Here is a 17,198-nt window from a genome sequence, read left to right on the forward strand (position 1 = left end):
TCTTCAAAGCCCTCAGCATGGTGAGTCTGTGGGTGCAGAGCAATGTCCCCTGTGCTGCTGGAGGGATCTCCTAGAGCCAGCACAGCCCACAGCCTGGGGGATGTGTCAGGAGGACTCTCCCAGTTTCTCTGAGGCACAGGAGGAGGAGGAGAATGTGCTGCAGAGCAGGGCTGCCCTGGGCACTCTCAGAGGGACAGGGCAGGATGGCTCCTGCTGCCAGGGATGGCTGCAGGGGCTGAAGCTGGGGCTGCAGCCAGGGCTGCCCAGGGCTGTCCTGCAGAGCAGCTCCTGCAGCCCTCAGGGCTCTTGGCCAGCCCAGGGCATGGGCCACCTGTCAGGGGCAGCTCTCAGCCTGCCTGGGAGCTCCCCATGCACTTTGGGGAGAAGTTGGAGGTGGAAGGAGCCACCCCCATCATGGCAGATTCCTCCTGCTGTGGAGATGGTGCTGCATGGCCAGGGCTGCTCTCAGCTTTCTCCTCAAGGGAAGGGAAAGGGCCTGTCAGGTGTGTGTGTCACTGAGACTCCTGCACTGTCCCACTGGGCATCAGCAGATCTGCCTCACATCTCCCTCACAAAGTGCCTCCTCACCCTTCTCTGCCTGCAGACAGCAGCAGCAGCAGCACCTTGGCTTCCAGCATCTCACTTAGTCTGATCTGCCCTTAAGGCCCTGCTGGCAGGGAGATGCCCTTGGGCAGTGCTCTGTGCAGAGAGGGGTGTGCAGGGCAAAGCTGAGCCCCCAGGGCTGTGGTGGGCTCATGAACTGGCAGGGACAAGGCCTGGATAGAGAGAAACAGCTTGCAATAGGCACTGCTCCAGGCAACAGAAAGCTACATCAATGCTGGATACCCTCCCTCTTCTGGTGCCTAGAAAACAGAGAAGGGTTCAAAGAAACTGACTTTGAAACTGGACCCTTCAAAGAGTCCTACTTATTTTTCCAGCAAGTTTTTACTGCAGTCACACTGAAATAGAGAGATGTTTAATGACCACGTGCCAGCTGTGTGAGACCAGCAGGTGTGACTGCACTGGGGCACTAGGAGCCCTGTATTCCCTCTGTGATCCCCATTGGTCAGGCTGAGATCAATGCTGGAAGATGATTTCTGCCCTTTCAGTTAAAGGGACAATATGGAAACAGCTAAACCCCCAGTTAAAAAAAAATAAAAAAAATAAAAAAAGGAAAAGATGTGCTATTTCGTCAAAGAAGAAGAAGAATTTTTTAGTACATTAGTAAGAATAAAACATTGCATTGACACAAGAAAATCTGTTTGAGTGTATCAATGTCTTCTTTCAACCGTCGAAAATGCCTAGAGTGAAGAAATGTCCAACAGCAGCACCATCAGCCACTTCCTCCTGCTGGCACTGGCAGACACGCGGCAGCTGCAGCTCCTGCACTTCTGCCTCTTCCTGGGCATCTCCCTCACTGCCCTTCTGGCCAACGGCCTCATCATAAGCACCGTAGCCTGTGGCCACCACCTGCACACCCCCATGTTCTTCTTCCTGCTCAACCTGGCCCTCACTGACCTGGGCTGCATCTGCACCACTGTGCCCAAAGCCATGCACAATTCCCTCTGGGACACCAGGAACATCTCCTATGAAGGATGTGCTGCTCAGGTGTTTCTGCTTGTGTTCTTTCTTGGAACAGAGTATTTCCTCCTGACCGTCATGTGCTACGACCGCTACGTGTCCATCTGCAAACCCCTGCACTACGGGACCCTCCTGGGCAGCAGAACTTGTGCCCACATGGCAGCAGCTGCCTGGGCCAGTGGATTTCTCACTGCTCTGCTGCACACAGCCAATACATTTGCTTTGCCCCTGTGCCAGGGCAATGCTCTGGGCCAGTTCTTCTGTGAAATCCCACACATCCTCAAGCTCACCTGCTCAGACTCAAACCACAGAAAACTTGGGTTTCTTGCAGTCAATGTCTGTTTATCATTTGGTTGTTTTGTGTTCATTGTTTTCTCCTATGTGCAGATCTTCAGGGCTGTGCTGAAGATCCCCTCTGAGCAGGGACGACACAAAGCCTTTTCCACCTGCCTCTCTCACCTTGCCGTGGTCTCCCTTTTTCTCAGCACTGGCACATTTGCCTACCTGAAGCCCCCCTCCATCTCCTCCCCATCCCTGGATCTGTCCCTGTCAGTTCTGTACTCGGTGGTGCCTCCAGCCTTGAACCCCCTCATCTACAGCCTGAGGAACCAGGAGCTCAAAGCTGCAGTGTGGACACTGATGACTGGCTGTTTTCAGGAACATTAAATTACTGGTCAATTTCTGAAAATCACTTGCAATAAAAGTCATCTTTGACACTTCTTGCTGGTTTCATTTTGGTGGTTCTTTTACATTATTTTACTTTTTTTTTTTTTTTTTTTTTTTTTTTAATACTGTCAACAAAGAAATGTAATTGTTTGTGCCATTTCTAATTTGGTATCTCTTCTCCTTCCCTATGACAACAAAATGTGACAATGTGCATCTGCACTCTCAGGGGTCTTAAATAAACCAAAGGATCTCCAAGCAAAGTTTTCACTGCAGATCCCCATTTTGTTCCCTCCTCTGGAGATGCAGCATCAGTATCTGTGTGCAGAGCTGAGGACAGATCAGCCAGAGCAGCTGTGCCCAGCAGCAGAACCACTTGGTGTTGACAGTGCTGCTCCCGTGCCACTGTCCCGCTGCCCTCCTGCCCCTCATGTTGCTGCAGGGCCTGAGTGCTCTCAGGGCCAGGCACAGCCCTGGGGGTGGCAGTGCCGGGGCTGCAGCAGGGACAGGCCATGGGCACTGCTAGGGCAGCACTGACGCCTCAGGGCAAGGCCTGGGGACTCCAGGCTCCTTGGCCAGGCACTCTCCACAACACTTGGTCAGGCCAATGCTGAGCAGAGAAAACCCCTGTGAGCAGCCCCAGGCTGGCCGTGGGCAGGCTGGGGGCAAACAGCATGGCTGGTGCTCTGCAAGGTCCCTGCAAGGGGGAGACCCTGGCAAGGAGCAGCAGAGCAGGGGCTGATCCATCCCCACTGTGCTGGACAGCCCAGGGCAGCATCCCAGAGCGTCCTCATGCACCTGCCAACAACATCCCCCCTCTGCAGCCCTGGCCTCTCCCCCAGCTCACACAGGTGCCGCATCCTTGCAGGCAAAGACACGGCAGCACTGGCTCAGGAGCTCCTGTTTGCACTGCACAGAGCAGGCGTCAGCACCCCCATGGTGCTGCTGTGGGGAGATGGAGCTGAGTGAGCACAAATGCCATCAGCCCCTGGGGCCAGCAAGGGCTGGAAATGGGAAGGAAACCACTCAGGTTTGTCGTGGCCTTTGCAGTCAGCCAGAAAGTTTGTTCTCATGAGCTGTGAGTTTCCTGTCCCACTGCAGATATTGTTGCTCAGAGCCAGGGCTGCCTGGTAGTCACCCCCAAAATGCCCTGAGAATTTCCTTTGCTTCACCTTTGATTTCTTTTCTCTTCCCTGATCCAGATTTCATCCTCTTGCCCATCCCTGTCCCTTCCCCTGAAAACCGTCCATCCCTGTTTGCCCTTTTCTCTCTGGCCCTACTCCCCATTTCAATTCATGAGTTGGCACCATGGGAACATTCCTTGGGAAGCAGGATCATCCTACAAGTGCTTCAGGAATTGTCTGCAGAGTCCTGCAGTGCCTCCTGCTGCTCTCTTGCCACAGGCACCACAGGCCAGGGGGGCACATCTGGGCTGCTGTGTCTGGGTGTTGGGCTCCCTGTTCTGGGCAGTGAGGAGGGGCTGGAGAGTCTCTGCAGGACTGACAGGATGGGCTTTGGGGCTGTTTGGAGAAGCTGAGAGACCTGGGCTGCTGGAGCTTCTGAAGAGGAGGCCCAGGACTCATCCTGCAACTGCTGCAGGGGTGGTTTCAGAGAATCACAGAATCAGCAAGGCTGCAAAAACCTTGGAGATCATCAAGTCCAACCTGTACCCTGACACCACCTGGTCTCCCTGAGCCTCTTCTTCTCCAGGATAAAAAATCCCCAGCTCCCTCAGCAGCTCCTCACAGGACTTGTTTCAGACCCATCACCTGCCTTTTTGCCCTTCTCTGGACATGCTCCAGGCCTTCCATGTCCTTCCTAATTTGGGGTCCCAATCTGGACACAGCACTCAAGGTGTGGCCTCACCAGTGCCAAGCACAGGGGAAGAATCACTGCCCTGCTCCTGCTGGGCTCACCATTCCTGACCCAGGCCAGGAGCCATTGGCCTTCTTGGCCCCCTGGGCACACTGCTGGCTCATGTCCAGCCTGCTGTCCATCAGTTCCCCCAGGCCTCTCTCTGCCTGGCCAGTGCCCAGCCACTCTTTCCTCAGCCTGTAGCACTGCAGGGGTTGTTGTGGCCAAAGTGCAGGACCCAGCACTTGGTCTTGTTAAACCTCACCTTGTTGGATTTGGGCCCTGGATCCAGCCTGTCCAGGTCCCTCTGCAGATCCCTCCTACCCTCCAGCAGATCCACACCAGCCTGGTGTCATGTGCAAATTTTCTGATGATGCACTCAATCCCCTTCTCCAGACTATCTATAAAGATGTTAAACAGGACCGGGCCCACACTGATCCCTGTAGGATGCCACAGCCCATACACTGGATGTGGCACCATTCCCCACCACTCTCTGGGCCCGGACATCCAGACAGTTCTTACTCCAGGGAATTGTGAACCAATCCAAGCCACAGGCTTCTTCTTTTCCAGGGAATACTTTTGGTCAAGGGCTAAAGTTTTGACAGACAACATCCACAGCCCTCCCTGTATCCACCAGGCCCTGGTAGTATATCTCTTGGTGGGCAGGAGCTGGGCAGGAGGCAGCCGAGTGCCATGGCAGCAAGGCAGGCCAGGAGCACCTGGGGCTGAGTGACCAGGACATCAAGGACATGGATTATCCAGGTTACTGGGGCCTGGTTTGGGTTCCCCAGGGCAGCAAAGATGTCTGGAAGCTGGAGCAGGGTGAGGGAAGGGCTTCCAAGGTGGGGCTGGAGCCCTTTGGCTGTTAGGAGAGGCTGAGGGAGCTGGGCTTGTCCAGCCTGGAGCAGGAAAGGCTGAGGGGCTCCTCATGCCAGCCTGGCAGTGCCAGCCAAGAGCTGATGGAGAACACAGAGCCATCCAGACAGATTTCTACCCAGGGAACAGATACTGCAGAGGTTGTTGGATCAAGTTCCTATGAGCCCAGAAGATGGGCATTAGTGCAGCTGTAGCTGTGCACAAGAAAGCTCTGCAGCCACTTTGTCTCTTTTTCTTCCTCTGGGCATTGAGGGAGCGCGTGACTTCAGCGTGCAACTTGTGTGTGCAAAGAGCAAATCTGGGCAGAATCTGGACAGGGAGGGTTTGGGGCATCTCAGGATCTGTGCTGAGAACAGAACGTGTTTTCCATTGCTATGAGACTGTCTGCTAAGGAAAGTGGATGTAATATCCAGCAGAGAGAGGAAGGACTTTGGTTTTTATGGAGCTGTGCCTTCCCTTGGTTGTGTTTGCTGACAATAAATGAACATCCTTCTGTGTCTCAGGCAGTTCCTTCTGCAAGGAAAGCAGGTGGGAGTTGGTGCCAAGGAGCTGAAAGCTGCACGTACAGCCTGGGCTGGAGGAAGCTCAGATTTGCACAGGACTGCTCTGAGTGCCAGGGGTTGGATAAGGGAAATGGTGGGGTTGGGGTAGGGACAAAGTGTGATTGATGGTCAGCCATAAAGGGTCTTGATTTTTGTATCTATTCTGACTACATTAGGAGGTGCTCAAGATCAGCTAAATTGAAATTGTTGATATCAGTGCATAAAGAGGAAAAAAAGAAATGGGAAAAAATTCTTCTCTCATTTTTTTAATGTAATATGTTTTTACAAATGTAGTGAAAGCTCAGACAAGTCCTGTCTTATGCTCAGGTTTCTGGCAGTAGCTCTGTTTCAGGCGAACCGCACTTCAAATTGCTTTTTCTACTAAGTTCTTAAGAATAGAAAATTAAGTATATTATAAAAGAAATTATTTACTGAATGGACTCAAGATTAACAGACAAGAGACTTTAAATTGACTATTTACTGCACAAGATAAACAAAATAAGAGCAGGTAGATAGAAACACTGAGCACAATAAAGTTAACATATTACAGGTAGTGAAGAAATAGCAGAGATCAGGAGTCAATGTAGCTTACCAACAAATTGATGAGGGAGTGCACATGGAGCCCTTTCACTCACATTCCAGAAAAGTAAGCATAAAGATGCATCCAGACTTGGCAGATAAGCCCTATCCTTTTGCAGGGACTATGCAGAAGACTTTTGCTTTGTCAAAGTTTTGTGTGGCTTTCATAGTTTGCAAAGTGAAGTGTGAGTCACTCAGAAATTCAAGGCTTATCTCCCTTCAGTCTGCTCTCAAGGCAAGATGTTTATGGTCAGCTGGAAATTCCACCTCCCTGGCACCAGAGAGAACTCAGGACAAGACTGATGTCCAACCTGGGTGATCTCAGCAATTCCTGAGAGAGGGAAGATGCCCTGAGTTACAGCCCCAGCTGATGGACAGAACAGATGAGCTCTGCTATGTCACAGGGGAAGTCCTGCTGCAGGAACCTCATGGAACCAAGGGTGTGTTGTGGCATTGTGATGCCTCATGGAACCAAGGAGACCATGGTGACACCAATGAACCTCATGAAAGCAAGGGTCCATTGTGACAGATCAAGGCCTCATGGAACCATAAAGAGCATTGTGACACTGTAGGGACCCATAGACTCAAATCTCCATTGTGACACTTCAGAACCTCATGGAAGCAAGGGGCCTTTGTGACACTGCAAGGCCTCAGGGAACCAAGGAGTGCAAAGGTCTCAAACATTTCTTGCAATGTTCTGCCTTGGGGGTGAGGAATTTCTTTGGTGGCACCTTGTGCCTCTTTGCAGTAGGGAAAATTTAAAAATTTGGATTGCTTAAAAAAAAATTGAAACCCCCTCTTTGTCTGAGTTTTCTCAGTTCTCGGAAAGTCAGTGTGGAAAGGAAAAACTAAAAATCTTTGTAAAGCTGAAGCACCTAGAGGCATTGAGCCTCACTGAGTGTTGTTACTAACAAAGCCTCTCAAGAGACTAATTGAAGGAGATAACTGGAGGCCATGATTGCACAAAGCTTTCAGAGACTCCAAGGCAAAAGCAAAACCCAAAGCCCTTGGAAAAACCTGCAGCCCCTGGGAGCATGAAGGAGCCCCCAAGGCCATCCCTGACCAAGGTTCCCCAGGGACTGGTCCCAGCACATCCCTGAGGCCACTGGGATGTGGGGGGATGCTGAGGGCAGGACAAGGGGGTGACAGTGCCCAGCCTTGCTGGGGCTGTGCCAGGAGGCCCCAGTGGCTCAGGACAAGGTGTCTCCTCAGAGCTCTTGGTGGCACAGACCCTGCTGTGCCCCAGGGCACCAAGACTTGGCTTCTCTTTGTCCCCACCTGTCATCTCTGCTTCCAGTTCTCTGCTCTGATTGTGGTATGGGGACACTTTGTCACTAAGGTTCCTCCCTGGGACCCATTAAAACTTTAGGAAACTTTTATTTGATTTATTTTGACTTGGAGTTCTTGAGAGGTTTCCTAACAAACCATGGTTGTGCCTTGATTTCCCTCTGGTCTGGTGCCGTTCATTAGGAATATTTCTTATAATAGTTATGGAAAAATATTTCGAAGTGCATCTTAAAAATATTCATTTGTATTTTAAAGGGTGTATTTTATTGCTGTTCTCTTTAAAGCAGAGGTGATTGCAGCATTCTGTGATTGACATTGATCCAGGGTCTCTTCTCAAGATATCTGGCCTGCTCAGAGAAGCTGTGCCTTGAGGTCTGACCAAGTGTGGACAATCTTGCTCCACATTCCCCAACCCCATCCTGTCTTCCCTCACTCACCTGTGTCCTGCTTTGCTTGGAGAGCTGCCTCCATTCAAGCAAACAGGATTTTTCCCACTTTTTTTTACTTTTGAAGCAATCTAAAACTCCTAATTTTCCCAATGGAAAACACACACACTGCTCAGGTGTGTGCCAGCCCAAGGTGCCACCAAGGAGGTTCAGGCCGGGGATCAGGGCCTCAGGGGTTGTGCCTGGAGCCAGCGCCATCTTTCCTTTGTGCCTCAAACTCCCATCATGCCCCAAGGCCCCATAGAGCCCCATTGGAGCCGGGACTACGATACCCATCGTGCCCCGCGGCCTCATAGAGCCCCATTGGAGCCGGGACTACAATAGCCATCACTCCCCGAGTTCCACAAAACACCGGTATTTCCCTCCCCATATGTCTAATAGATGTCATCCAGGATCCCCAAGTGTACCCTCAGCGCCCATTTTGGAACCTCCCCAAACCATCCCTGAATCCCCGGAATGCTCCCAACCCCACAGATGCCCGTTACAGCCACTTCTGGGAATTCATCTCCTGCCATCCCCCATGACCTCAGAGCACCTCATAACCCAGTCAGTCGTCTAAAATTCCTGCTGTGCCCCATGCCCTAAAGAACCCAGTTAGATCTCCCCAAGATCCCTCCAAGCTCTCCTGAATCTTACACATTCCCCTCTGAGGACCTCAAGTCACTGTTCAGAGGCAAAAGTGTCCCTGCAGGGCCCTCCTGAACTCCAAACTCTCGGCAAGAGCTAGTTCCGGGATTACAGCTCCCATCATGCTCCACGGTTCCAGTAACACGCCATTCCAGCTGAGACTCCATCCCCCATCATGCCCCATGCCTCACAAAGAGGCATTGCAGTTGCGCCTGGAGCTCCCATGATGCTCTGCAGCCTCTTTACACCCTACTATACCCGTGCCTACAACTCCCATCATCCCCCACGCCCTAGAGAGCCCTGACAGAGCTCCTCCAGTGTCCGCCCGGACCCCGAAGGGTCCCTGATTCTCCTCTGTGACCTCCAAGTGCCTCCCTGGACCCCCAAGTACCCCTCTGAAGCCCAGACTTCCTTCTAAATTTTTTCTCCAGACCCAAAACTGCCCCAGATGTGCCCCAGAAATGTCTCCCTGGACCCTGAAGTTCCTACCTTGACCCTGTCTGAAAAAAAGCTGATAATAAAGATGATAAAAAGATTACAAATATTATGAATTATCCTAAAGAGGGAGAAATAAGTTAATTAGGGGATTTGTCTTACTTAGAAACAATTACCAATAATTTATTCGGTTGCTAATAATATGAAGTTTATTAATAAAATTATAAAAATGAGGTTTAAATTTATAGAACAGTAATATTATATCTCATAAAAATATAATTTTATAATTTAATGACTTTTTTTTTAAGATAAATTAATGAGGTTATTTTATATTTTTGGTTGCCAGTCCCAGGGGGGAGATAACAAGAGTTGGTGATTTTGGGGGTGAGGAGCAGGTTGTCTGAACTTGGTCAGTCTGCAAGGGGCTCATACTTCTCTGTGCCCAGAGCTCTTAAGCAGACATTCAGCACGAAGATCACCAGTGGAAAGCTTCTATCAGTTTATCTCTGAAATGAAAAACAGAAAAACATTCCCTTGAGGAAAATAAAGAAGTCATGAGACATACTTTCAAATCTTCCTCCTTAACAGAACTTCAAACTGACTCCAAACAACTGCACAAGCCCTGGAGACTTGATGACAAATAAAGACAGGAGAAGAGCTCCTGAAAACTTTCTGTATTTTAATGATCCCCATGGTGGATTTGGGCCTGAGTCCAGGACCCTCAGGCACTGAGAGAAGGTTGAAGAAGCTGCTCAAGGAGTCAGAAGCAAAACTCCAAGTCCCTTGGAGCATCAGTGGCCCCACTGAGAGCAGGGGCTGCCAAAGGCTCCCCAGGGACTGGTGAGAGCCGATCCTTGAGGGCAGGATTGAAGGAGCCAAAGGCTGTGAGCAGGAACTGCAATGCTGAGCAAGGCCTGGGCTGGTTGGAGGCAGCAGAAAAGCCAAGGGCTGAGCCCAGGCCTGGCCCAGCAGTGTCTGTTCCTCACGGGTGGCTCGGGGCTGTTCCTGTGGCACTGGGATGGGAGGGGCAGCAAGGACAAATGGCATCACCTTGTGTGACACTCCAGATGCTCATGGAACCAAGGGCCAGTGTGACACTGTGGGGCCTCATGGAAAAAAGAGGCCATTGTGAGCCTGGGGGGCTGTAACACCCCAGAACACTGAAATACTGAGGGTCACCAAAAGTTTCTTTATTCAAGCTTGGTGCACAGGAGAAACCCCAGCCAGATATACTCAAGAGGACAAAATGACACAAAATTTTACTGGCAAAGTATAGAAAAATCAAGGAATGCTTGAAAAGTATTTAATACAACATCCAATTCAACATAAAACACTTGTCATTGCAGGAACTTCATTAGCTTAATCCATGTAACCATAGAAAGCATTAAACACTTCAGTTGTTGAGATACCCAAAACTGTTCCATATAAAGAGCATTAGGAGAGGAGAGAGAGAGAGACAGAAAGACAGAAGCTCTATAGAGAGACACACACATGGCTACCAACTCTTTGGGTTCCAGTGTGGGTGAGACACAGACCCCAGCAGAAGGCAGGGTACGGACCATGGGCTCAGTGCCTGCTCCGTGTTTTGAGCCCCTGGGCATTTGTGGGCCTCCCCCCAGGTAAGACTTGTGATTGCTCAGGCAATCAGAGACTGGGTCAGCACCAGCCCACTGTGTGACTGACTGACAGCTCATCCCGAGGTGTCTGGTACATTGATCTCATCCAGCCTCTGACAGTGACCATGGTGACACTGCGGAAGCTCCTGGAACCATGGGTCAGTTGTGACAATGCAGGTCCAAGGACCCCATGGTGACTCTGCAGAACCTCCTGGAACCATGGGGCCAGTGTGACTGATAGGCAAATATCTTTAAAGGGAATTCAGTGACTGAAGGTACGGAAGTTTACATCTTTGAAATAGGTCTTAATGTCTCTATTAACTTGAAGCAACAGGTTTATTAAAGCACCCAGTCAGCCTGGCTCCTGAAACAGACAAGTGGGTCTGCAGGAGCCTGAGGTTATGGACTTTGGTATAAAATGACAGTTTCAAGAGGGGAAGATGTGACAGGCCATTTGGAACTGCTGTATCTTCCTTGTACCTGGACAATGGGGAAAGGAAGAGGGCAGCCTGTGACCAAGAGTTTAGGATAAAAGGAGGCTTCAGCCTGTGGAGCATCCGGAGAGGGAACCCCATGGACATGTACCCTGGTGTACTCTTTCCTTTTATTCAAATAAAGTTGAACAACTCCTCTGTATTCTTTATGGACACCGACTTTTCATAGTGTGATTTTCTGTACATGACACTATGGAATGTCATAGAACCAAGGAGCCATTTTGACACATCAAGGCCTTTTTGGAACAAAGGAACCATTGTTGACAGTACATAAACTCATGGAACCATGGATTAGTTGGGACAATGCAGATCCAAGGAAGCCATGAAGACACCATGGAACCTCATGGAACTAAAGAGACCATTGTGACACTCTGGTGCCTCATGGAATGAGGGTGATCATTGTGAAACTCAGGACCCCTATGGAACCAAGGGTCAGTGATGAAGCTGTGGGCCCATAGAACCAAGGAGCGCTTGTGACACAGCAAAGCTGCATGGAGCCCAGGGGCCATGATGACACTGCATGATGACAGATGCAAGGAGAATATTGTGACAAGGAGAATATTAAGACGAGGAGAATATTGTGTCACTTCAGGGACTCATGGGCTCAAGGAGAACATTGTGACACTGTGGGGTCTCGCGGAACCAAGGGAACGTGGAACAGATCTGGCTGGCTGCACCTGCTGGGGGCCACCTGACAGGTGAGGCAGACATTGGCATGTGGAGGGTCTCTTCTCATCTGCAACTGAATCACTGGGACTCTGGGCTTTCCTTCCTATGGAAAAGAACCATCATTCTCCTCTAGGCATCCATGGCTAAACCTGGGAATGCACCTCCAGAATTCCCTATATCCAATTTCAGCTCCCATAACAAAGCTGCCAGCTGACTGACAAGTCTGGCTGCCTTGGCTTCCTGAGGGCTGCCTCTCATGTGTCTTTTGAAACACAGGCACTCTGTACTTTCCTTCCTAATGAACTCTCCTTTCATTCCAGGCACATAAAACCAAAACTGAGATTCCACCTCCAAAAATACCTACATCCAAGTATTGCCCCCAGATGAAAGGTGTCAGGGGAGACAGGTCCAGCTGGCTTGGCCCATGGGCAGACAATTCTCATCTTTTCCAAAATACCTGGGCTTTGCTTTTCTTTCCTATGGAAAAAAAAAACCTATCCATTTTGACAAGGCATCCATGGCTGAAACTGGGATTCCACCTCCAAAACTCTCTACATCCAAGGATTTCTCCCAAGTGAAAGCTGCCAGGATAAGGGTCTGGCTGTCCTTGGCCTCTGGTGACTGTCCCTCATCTGCCTCTGTAACACTGGGGCTCAGCTGTTTCCTTCCTATGGAGACCATTGTGACAACTTGGAGACTCTGTGGCACCAATGGGCCATTATAAAACTGCAGGGCTCCACGGATCCAAGGGACAATTGTGATACTGTGAGACCTTGTGGAACCAAGGAAATCGCTGTGGTACTGCTGGGCCGCATGGTCTCAAGGGGCCAGTGCGAAGCAGCAGGGCTGTGTGGAACCAAGAGGCCATTGTTGCATTACAGGGCCTTGTGCAGCCAAACGGCCATTGTGATCCTGCAGGGCATCGTGTATCCATGGAGACCATTGGGCCATTGCCAGGTCCCATGGAACCGTGGAGACCATTGTGACACTGTGAGGCCTCATGGAATCAAAGGGCCATTGTGACACTGCAGAAGCAAGGAGAACACTGTGACACTCTGGGCCTCTTAAGGTAAGGGAAGATGGAACAGGTCTGATTGGTTTGGCCTCCCAGGGGTGACCTGACATATCCAGCTGACCTTGACATCAGAAGGGCAGCGTCTCATCAGTCCATGAAACACTGAAACCCTGTGCTTTCCTTCCTATGGAAAAGAACTGGACTTCTCATCCAGGGGCTATGGATGAAACTGGAATTTGGCCTCCTAAATTCTATCTATCCAAGGATTGCTCCCAGACAAATGTAGCCAGAAGAGAGAGGTCTGGCTGGCCTTGTTACTCTGGTGATTTTCTTACACTATGAGCTGAATTTTTTCATTTGAAAACACCTTGGAGTGGAGCCAGAGATCTCCAGAGGTGGGGCTTGGAAACCTCAAGCAAATGACAAATATACAGGGACAAAAGAGCTCAGTGCTCAGTGGAGTGGAGACTGAGGACAGCAGAAGAGAGCCCTGGGAGGGATTGAAGGGACAATTCAGAGATGGTGGATAATTCTGACATAGTGGAAAACAGAGAAAGGAAGGATTGATGCCAAGCTTAGGTAGTCTGCACTGAACAGAAGGAGAAAGGAATTTCTGTGTCAGGGTAGGGCTGTTGGGCAACATGTCCCTCAGAAAAATTCTGGAGCAGCCCAAGGCATTGTGTGGCCAGGCAGAGGCAGGCAGAATGCAGAGCTGTCAACAAAGGAAGGGGCAGCGAGTTGAGGCAGCCAGGGGATGACGACAGCCTGCAGGGACAGAGGGCAGGGCATGGACACTGTAGGACAGCCTGGGCTGCAGAGGGCACAGGGATGGGCAGCAGCTGAAAGGCTCTGCCAGAGCCAACTGCTGCAGCACTTGGGCCATGGCTGCTGGCCCTGGGCCTGAGGCCAGCAGGGGACAAGTGAGCCTTGCTGTGCTGGGGCCTCATTGCCTCCTTGTCCCTGCTCAGCAGCCTGGCAGGGGCCACCCCATGGTCCTGCCCTTGGCATTGCACATCCCCAGAGCCCAGTGCCCCAGGAAGAGCCCTGAGCAATGAGGGAGGGACAGGATCTGCCTTGCCAGGGGCTGGGGCTCAGGTCTTGGCCCCTTGCATTCCTGAAACACATCCATGTTTGCTCAGCATCAAAGACACCTTTCCCTTGTTTTTTCCCACTTGTCAGGAGTGCACCCCAGTGTTCTTCTCTAACTGGAACCTGGCCTGGTGACACTTTCTGACTCCTGTCCCTCAGTGGGAGCCATTAAAACTTCAAGAAACTTTGGAGTTTGAATATGACTTTGATTTCTTGAAAAGTTTTCCTTCAGCTCCCTCTCAGGGACTGATGTTCAGGGACTCAACAGTGTTGGGAAATTACTGCTCTATGGAGATGAACTAACTGAGAGGCATTTAAAAGATTTCATTCCATTATCAATCTTGTTGAAGGGAGAAACATAAGAGATGTAAATCTTAATGCCATTCTATTAGAAGACAACTTATTTCCTGGTTACAATACCTTATAAATATTTTTTCAGACTATTAACTTTTTCCCCACAATGCTGTTAATACTTGTAACATTAATCACCTATTATTTTACTCCACATTGTCTTGACACAATGCATCTTTCACAGTTCTAATTCTCCAGAATATCTGGTCTTTTTGCAACACCATGGTTTGAAACTTTTTCTAGCTCAGTCTCCCTCTCAACAATGTCTTCTCTATTCCATTCTTTCTAAGTCAGCACACCTTATCTCAGTTTGCATACACATGTACAAGACTGTGTGAACTTTCAGTCAGGCTTTGAGAATCCTTTACAAATCCATTTCTCAGAACAATCAATCACAGAATGCTGAAATCACCTCTGTTCTAAAGAGAACAGTAACAAAAATATACTTTTTAAAATACGAATAGATATTTCTAAGAAGCTCTTAGATATATTTCTCCATAACTGGAGCTGAAAAATCTTCCAAATGAATTGCACTAGACCAGAAGGAAATCAAGGCAGAACTGTGGTTTGTTAGGAAACCTCTCAAGAATTCAGTCAGAACTGAACTCCAAAGTTTCTGATGCCATTCATGGGTCCCACTGAGTGACATAACTGATAAAGTGTCCTCAGGATCCAGTTAGAGCAAGAAATTGGAGGCAGAGATGAAAATGGTGTGGGAAATGCAGGCATGGAGAGCTCTTAGTGCCTTGTGAATACAGGCTCAGAGATAGAGATGGATCCAAAGTTTGACCTAAGACCTTGAAGAAAGCTTGGAGACTTGGAGCATTAAAAGTAAAATAGACATGAAACAAGAATGTAAGTTTGTATTTATGTAGGAATATGTTTTAAGTAAACAGAAATATGTATTAAGGAAGCAAAGCAATATGTTAACTAAGATAGGAAAAGATGTAAAAGTTTAGCAATAGAACATCTTAAAAAGTTAGAAGTTTAAGATGTATCAATATGGGTTTGTGAAGTGTTATATGATTGTTTGTAAAATGACATATTGCAGCAAAGCCATGAGAAGCAAAGCAATTAATGATAGGCGTAAAGAGATGCTAGCAAACTTCATAGAAGTATTTGATCAGTTAAAAAACTAACATAAGGCATTGTAACTAAGAATGAGGTGGCTTCTGGTATTATGGCGCTCGAGGTAACACCTGTAATGTTTCACCCTTTTATGAGACTGATGCCATAAAACAATAAACCTTCTTTTCCAACTTCACTTAGTTGTTCTCTCTCTTGTAATATTGTAACCTCTCAATAGGGTTTTTTTTTTGACATCAAGTCTATTCCATTGAATTCAATAGACCTCTAGGGATACGAAGTGTACTATATTAAAGTCAGTAGGGATTTCAGGACATCACCTTTGCCCTATTGAAATCAATAAAGATTTAGGATAAACAGGTCTACTATTAAAGTCAAATGGGATTTTGTGGAAATTTGGGGCTAAAATTGGAAAATTGGGGTAAATTTGAGAGAAATATTTGGCTGAATTCTGGGAATTTCCACTCCAGGATCAAGGTGCTGATGCTCTGGAAGTCTTGGATGAATTCCTGGAAGCCAATCCCAAATCCCTGATCCCACACCTATGGCCTGTGCTGGAGCTGTGTCTCTAGGTAAGCCCAAAAATCTCTGTTTTCAGCCCAAAATCTTGGAATTCCAAGCCCAAAACTGGGATTTCTAGCACCAAAACTGTTGTGGCATAGGGTCTACCCATTGAATTAGAAGGTGATTGAGGGACACCAATCTACCCTACTGAAGTCATTTGGGATTCGAGGAACACCAGATTTACTTAGTTGAAGCCAATGTGGATTTAGTGACACCAGGTCTACCCCTTATTAGGTTTGTTCAGGAAGGGTTACTGGTTAAACTGGGAGCACTGGGAGCAGATAACGGGGCCACTGGGGTTACTGGGAGCACTGGGGCATAAGTGGGACCACTGGGAAATAAATGAGACCACTGGGAAATAAATGGGGATAAAGGATTCTAGGTCTGCCCCACTGAAGTCAATAAGAATTTAGAGACACCAGGCCTGCCCATTAAAGGCAATGGGGGTTTTGGGACACTAGGTTTATCCTGTCAATGCAAAGAGGATTTGGGGGGCTCCAGGGGTTTCAGGTGATCCACATGTTCAAGGGCTACCCAGGTTATCCAGGTGAGTTTTGGGGGTACCCAGGTCTTGCATCGCTTGGGGGTTCTCCCCTAGTGACAACTTCACTGCCTTATTTGGGTGATAGTGTGGCTGTATTGATAGAAGGATGAGTGAGATGGTTTGCCAAGATATCCTTTAATCCATGTGAAGCAGTATCCAAAAGAGATGTTATCCAAGGATTGGCAGGAATCAAATACCAGGGTCAGGGGATCGGGTTCACAATACATAGGGAATACTTGAGGGCAAAGGTCCAATCCTGAAGGATTTGCCCTTTTATGGCAAAAGCTCTCAGATGAACTGAGAATTAGGACTAGGAAGAGGATTTACTTTGGAATATGCTAATTAACATCTTCACAGTGCCCAGTTTGCCAGGGTCTCAGGTTTATGCCTCCAATTTCTGTTGATTCAATTACCACAGTGGCCCATGGAGATGGTCAGTAGCGAGTGGTCACTGTGTGTAGTCATTTGGGTGGTCAGTGGGTTTGGTCAGTTTGGGTGGTCAGTGGTTTGTGATTAGTTTGCATGGTCAGTGGAGTGTGGTCAATGGGACGTGATCACTGTTTGTGGGCAATGGGTGTGAAGAGTGGTGTGTGGTCAGTGGGTGTGCTCAGTGGGCTGTGATTACTGGGGTAGGGTCAGCAGAGGGAGTTTGTGAGTGTGGTCAGCAAGTGTGGCCACTGGCTGCAGTTGGTGGGAGTGGTCAGTGAATGTGGTCAGTAGGGTGGGGGTTGTCTGTTGGGGTGTAGGTTGTTGGTGTAGTCAGTGGGTGTGAGCAGTGCAGAGTGGTAATTAGGGGTGGTCAGTGGGTGTGAGCACTGGGTGTGGTGGGTGGATGTAGTCAGTTGAGTGGTCATTGGGGGTGGTCAGTGGATATGGTCAA

The 17,198-nt window shown here is 49.0% G+C and overlaps 2 protein-coding genes across 2 annotated transcripts in view; both read left to right on the forward strand.

The window, feature by feature from the left end:
• The window catches only part of LOC306815439 (Fc receptor-like protein 4), a gene marked incomplete at its 3' end in the record, with an annotated part of 222,821 nt that overhangs the window by 101,580 nt on the left and 104,043 nt on the right, over positions 1 to 17,198 (forward strand). The gene's annotated exons all lie outside the window — the stretch shown is intronic.
• Positions 1,315 to 2,247, forward strand: LOC306815431 (olfactory receptor 14A16-like; the record flags this gene model as incomplete). The annotated part of the gene is made up of 1 exon (XM_079331991.1): positions 1,315 to 2,247. One exon carries the CDS (start codon positions 1,315 to 1,317, stop codon positions 2,245 to 2,247), a length of 933 nt encoding a protein of 310 aa, XP_079188117.1.

The sequence above is a fragment of the Erithacus rubecula genome (assembly GCF_903797595.1).
Source record: "Erithacus rubecula genome assembly, contig: scaffold_133_arrow_ctg1, whole genome shotgun sequence".
Classification (NCBI taxonomy): domain Eukaryota; kingdom Metazoa; phylum Chordata; class Aves; order Passeriformes; family Muscicapidae; genus Erithacus; species Erithacus rubecula.